The sequence below is a fragment of the Bison bison genome, unplaced genomic scaffold (genome assembly GCF_000754665.1).
Source record: "Bison bison bison isolate TAMUID 2011002044 unplaced genomic scaffold, Bison_UMD1.0 scf7180017864476, whole genome shotgun sequence".
In the NCBI taxonomy this organism is placed as follows: Eukaryota; Metazoa; Chordata; class Mammalia; order Artiodactyla; family Bovidae; genus Bison; species Bison bison.
This window is the reverse complement of record NW_011495037.1, coordinates 1,563,509-1,569,508: the sequence shown is the minus strand read 5'-3', so window position 1 is coordinate 1,569,508 and position 6,000 is coordinate 1,563,509. Positions and strand designations below refer to the sequence as shown.

Genomic DNA, 6,000 nt, shown 5'->3' with positions numbered 1-6,000 from the left:
CACCTCATGCGAAGAGTTGACTCATTGGAAAAGACTCTGATGCTGGGAGGGATTGGGGGCAGGAGGAGAAGGGGACGACAGAGGATGAGATGGCTGGATGGCATCACTGACTCAATGAACGTGAGTCTGAGTGAACTCCGGGAGTTGGTGATGGACAGGGAGGCCTGACGTGCTGCAATTATTGGGTCGCAAAGAGTTGGACAGGACTGAGCGACTGAACTGAACTGAACTGAGTTTTATTGCTTCAAAAATACAAACTTTGCTGAGATGTACAATATATATCATTAGCCTGCTATGGTTCAGATCAGATCAGATCAGTTGCTCAGTCGTGTCCGACTTTGCGACCCCATGAATCGCAGCACGCCAGGCCTCCCTGTCTATCACCAACTCCCGGAGTTCACTCAGACTCACATCCATTGAGTCAGTGGTGCCATCCAGCCATCTCATCCTCTGTCGTCCCCTTCTCCTCCTGCCCCCAATCTCTCCCAGCATCAGAGTCTTTTCCAATGAGTCAACTCTTCGCATGAGGTGGCCAAAGTACTAGAGTTTCAGCTTTAGCAGATGGTTACAAGTTAAGAAAAAATAAAAACTTAAAAGGGAAGTTGCTATTTTATAAGTTTGCAAATCTTAAACACCTATACTTACTCCTAAAAGCATCATGATGTCACTTTTTCTTTTAAAGCTTATAACAACCTAAACAGCCAACTCCACCAGCAGCTGTAACAGTTTTTTTGTTTTGTTTTTAAATGACTCAACCAAAAGTCAAAGTAATTAGGAGACATTAGTTCATCTTTCTCTTAAAGATCCAGTAATAGAGAAACTCTATTGTAATCAGCTATCCATCAAAAGGCAGTTTTGACTAAGCACCACCTACGCGTGCTCATAGAGCAGCACTGGATCGGATGCTATGAAAGATACAGAAAAAAAAAGTGCCAACATAACCTTGACTTCCAGGAGCTGGTAATCTAGCCAGAATTTACATGGAATTATGGAACTCATTGAACATATTTTTCCCCCCACCAAAAAAAAAAAAAGCTTACTCTTTACTAGTTTGAGACAGGGCCTTCCCTTGTGGCTCAGTGGTAAAGAATCTATCTGCCAATGCAGGAAACGTGGGTTTGATCCCTGGGTTGGAAAGATCCGTTGGAGAAAGAAATGGCAACCCACTCCAGCATTCTTGCCTGGAGAATCCCATGGACAGAGGAGCCTGGCGGGCTACAGTCCATGGCGTTGCAAAAGAGGCAGGCGTGACTTAGCAACTAAACAACAATTCTGAGAAAAGCAGAGTCACAGGCTCAGAAGGTACTTAAAAAAGGACAGTCCAGACCCTGACCCTCAACTTGCCCTTGACCTAATGCAGAGATGATTAGGATGTAGCAGCTCAAGAACTTGAATGCAGGGATGCACAGGATGCTGTGGAAGCTTGGGAGAGAAAGAGTCAGGGAAGACTTCCTGGAGGAGGAGGCACTGTGTTGAGAAATATAAGAATCAACAAGTTGGGTAAAAGGAAAGGCAGGATGTGCAAACTGAATGTGCAAGAGCCTGACCGAGAGGAGGAGAAAATGAAAGTGTAGAAGAGGACAGAGATGCTGCTAGAGCAGCCCTTCTTCTCTGAGAAACTGTCAAAAGCCCGGAGAGGTAGGCGAGAGATGCACTGTTAAGATAGGGTGTGAACTTTGGACTTTATCCCCAGGGCATTGGGAAGCCACAGAAGAGTTTTAAACAGGGAAATAACATGATCAGATTTTGCTTTGGAAAGATCCCTCAGGCCTCAGTGTGGAAGATGAACTGGAGGAGACAGGAGGGACGGTGGTCAAAGCAAGGTCAGTTGTGGTAGAGACTTTGGTGATGTGAACTAGGGAGGATGAGGGGATGGGGAAGAAGTGGGTGGAGGTGGAGATAATAAGGAGGTGACTTAACTGGATGGAGGAGATGTTTTGACGAGGATATCAAGAATAACTCTGGACTTCTCCTTATCTAAATAAAGATAAAGAGAAATTTTCTTGCCTAGACAAGGGTCATCTTGAGATCTTCTGGCCACAGAAGTGCCAGAAACTTGGTCTCCATGCTCAGATTCCTGTTGCTGCAAACTGTCTTTGTTTCTTTCCTTCTTTTTCTAGTTTTTTTTTTGGCTGTGCTGCGTGGCATGTGGGAATCGAGGATCTTAGTTCCCTGGCCCGGGATCGAACCTGTGCCCACTGCAGTAGAAACTCAGAGCCTTAACCACTGGCCTGCCAGGGAAGTCCCTGCCTCCAACTCTCTAAATGACGGGTATAACCTCTGGGATCCACGAGCAGGCCATGGCTGGCCCCTATTCCTTCACTCCCCGTCCCTCCTCAGCCAGAAGGCTTGAGCGGCAGAGGCCCTGTCTATGCAGCATTCGGGAGCCTGGAGCGCCCTAATTTTTACTCCCCACCTTCTTCCACTGTCTGCCAGTAAAGGCCAAGCATACTTTCCCTCAAGACTTCAACTAAATAGCCTTTCAGAGGAACAAAACACACTGACATGATACCCTCAAGCGAGAGAGACAAAACATGGAACAACTTTCTGAGCTGAGCAGCTCACATAATTTTAAGGACATTCCATACCGATCTACGAGAAACAAAATGTTTACATATTCCTTTGAGGATCATATTCTGTTCACACATGATTCCAATTTTATACAATAAAAATTCACTGATGGGACCCCCAAGTCCTAATCCAATGACTCACAGCTAAAGAACATATTTTGAAAAAAACAACAAAACCTTCCTAAAGGGAACTGGAGTAATTCACGCAAGCGGTTAAAAGGATCCAGAACATTGCACTGCATGCTCTTGGTGTGAGATGAAAGGGCAGAAAGCCAGGAAGAAGGCAAGGTCTGGAGGAGGTAAGCCACCAGTGAGCACCCAGGAGGGATCTGAAGCCAGGAGCCCTCTGAGCACCAGCTAGTCACACGGCACCATGCAGAGAAGGAGCAGACAGGCCTCTGTGTGTTTAGGAACGTGTAGGACACAATGATGGGAAGCCAGCAGGGCTGACTCCAAAACAGCAAAAACAACAAAATGCCAACTGGTCCTTGGAGGCCCATCTAGGTATCTTTTGATCTCAACCTAGAGCACCCATAATAGGAAATCAAACACATTGTAAGGGAAGATACCTCACCTGTTTTTGGAAGAGGGTAACTGATATTAAATAAATCCTCCAGAAAAGAGAAGATGGGACCTGTGATGTTCAAAGCAAAATCTGCATTTCCATCTGCGATGGCATCTTTCCGGGCCCAGATGCGTATCTAGACAGAAACAATTAAGCAGTGATTAGGAAAAGCAATATGTACAGTGATTTTGGAAAGTGGCAGCCTGCTTGCTCGGATTTCCTGATGCTCTGGAGCCAAAGGTTATCTTTTCAGAAGAAGTTGCATGATAAAATGTTTACATGTGTCCATGCAATGAGAAAAGCCCTGGAGGCTATTCATTAAGTTGGGAACAGAGATTCTCCAGAAAGTGTGTTATTTCAATCTTTTGCAATGATGTGTAAAACTTTTATAATTCAAAAATAATCCTGGTTGCAGGGGGTGGGGGTGGGGGTCTTCCCTGGTGGCTCAATGGTAAAGGGTCAGCCTGCCAATGCAGGTTTGATCCCTGATTCAGGGAGATCCCACAGGCTGTTGAGCAACTAAGCCCGTGTGCCACAACTACCGAGCCTGTGCTCTGGTGCCTGGGAGCCGCGCTGGAGGCCGAGCTCCGTGACGAGAGAAGCCACTGCGATGAGAAGCCCGCACACCACAGCGAGAGAGCAGCCCCACTAGCAGCAGCTAGAGAAAAGCCTGCATAGCAACGGAGACCCAGCATGGCCAAAAATACATAAAAAATAAATTAAAAAAAAAAATCCTGGGGAGTGCTATCTACCCCCACAGAAAACATGGATTCTATATTAGAGCAAAAGGGCCCTTTGGATCCTAGCTTCCCTTTTCAGGACATATTTCCAGTGATTCAAAACAGAGTTGGGCAGTTAGCAGGGGTTACACAGTATAAAAATATGAAACAAATGTGAATCATGCAAATTTAAAATGATTTGTTAATAAAAAACATGAGCGCAAGTGTGCTCAGTCATGTCCAACTCTCTGCAACCTCATGAGCTATAGCCCACCAGGCTCCTCTGTCCATGGGATTTCCCAGGCAAGAGTACTGGAGTGGGTTGCCATTTCCCACTCCAGGGGATCTTCCAGACCCAGGGACTGAACCAGCATCTCCTGAACTTGCAGGTGGATCCTTTACCACTGTGCCACACGGGAAGCTCCCAAAACATGAATAGTCCCATCTTATTTTCAAAATTTGAAATAAGGTTAATTTCCTCAATTTTAAAAAGTTCATCAAAAGTCTCATGACTTCTACAGTTACTGAAGCAAGCAAATTATATCCTCTGTATATGACACTTCCGTGTTAGCAGTAGATGGAAAGAAATCTCTGCCATGTTTTGTTAGTTTAGCGTAACTGTATTGTTATTTGGGTGCTTGAACTTGTTTGTGTTATTTCGGTGACTAATTTGATGTTGTTTTACCATCCATTGTCATTTTATTTTGAAATCATGGTACTCCTTCAACAATACCATCTGAGCACTTTTAAATGGAATTGCTGGTGTCAGTGCTTAAAAACACATCTGAAACACCTAACTCTAGAATGAAAGTTAGCGAGGAGGGAATTAAGATACTCGTCCTGATTGTGAATGCAGTTAATTTGAAAAAGAGCTGTCTACAAAACACAAGAGACAATGTGAAGAAAACGAAAAGCAGCACAACGATATCTGCAGATCGCTGTCCCCCAACCAGACGTTCACTTGTCTTTGCTTTTATTTCTGCTGGAAAGTTTGTCTTGTGTTTTGTGACTTTTGAATGACATGAGGTCTTCGGTACATGTTTTAGAAGCCTCCCGCCTGGATCCTCTCCTTTCTTCCAGCCTCCTCCCACCCCAAGGCCTCAGTCCTGCCCCTCCACTACCGGCACCTGCCCTGTCTCAAGCTCTCACCTCCAAGGCAAAGCCAGGAGGATATCTAGACCAGAGCCCACACTGCTGAGTGAAGGCAACAGTCACCACATTCAGGATAATACACACATATTAACTGTAGCCTTTTGGGAGGGAAGGCTGTCATAAAGTGTGTATATAAATTTCCAGTTTACAAGCCTCCTCCCACAAATGACCACTCTAAGCCACAGTGGAGGCAAATGATGATTTCAAGCTGTTGGGGAGGGGCAGGGCAGTGAGGATCACAAATACGTGCGGAACATTTTGAAGAAAAAGTTCCTTCAAAATCACATCTAGCCCACCAGTGTGTCCTTGTGGTCCTGATTAGACCCAGCAGACCTCAACCTCTAAAGGAAAAATCTCTTTACACGTGCACATGTGTGATAAATTCAAAATGTTATTTCTGAGAAACAGAATATTTCCTGCTGTATCAGGAAACGAAGATGTTACAGTCGTCAATGATTGCAGCCCTCCCGAACGAGCTGAGGAGCCCCGAGAGAACACAGGAAGGTAAAGAGCACCTGGCCGCTAGCAGCCATCAGACTGTAGCCACTCCCCATGGTGAGCAGCCCCCAGGAAGCTCAAGGTGTGAAAACCACAGGGTACCGGTCCCAGGTAGCTGACGGTTCACGTCCCTTCACGGCTGCCGTAACTGTCGAGTGAAAAAATATAGCAACCTAAAAGTTGAGAGTTATGGCAGAAATTTTTAGGGCTTCAAGCCCGGGAGACAGCATCTCAAGCAACCAGAGAGAACTGCTCTGAGGAGGCGAGGGGAGGAGTCAGATTATATAGAAGTTCTGCAACAAAGGGCAGGTAGTCTGAACATCAAAAGATTACTGTTAATTAGAGAAAAAAGCCCCAGACATCCCAAGTTAAGGAATTTAGCACTTTCTATGTATGGGAAGATGCAAGAGTCTGGGCTCACTGGAATCATTCCTTTGATATGTACCTCAGCTATCTGTGGCAGACATCCTGTGTATTTCACATCCTGAGCTTCCTT

General features: G+C 45.4%; 1 protein-coding gene across 1 annotated transcript in view; it reads right to left on the bottom strand.

Moving 5' to 3' along the window:
* LOC105004483 (aminopeptidase Q) overlaps window positions 1-6,000 on the bottom strand; it is a 129,198-nt gene that overhangs the window by 47,175 nt on the left and 76,023 nt on the right. The window contains exon 9 of the mRNA XM_010862104.1: window positions 3,145-3,271. Coding sequence (XP_010860406.1) covers window positions 3,145-3,271 — 127 coding nt within the window. The remainder of the gene's footprint in view (window positions 1-3,144; window positions 3,272-6,000) is intronic.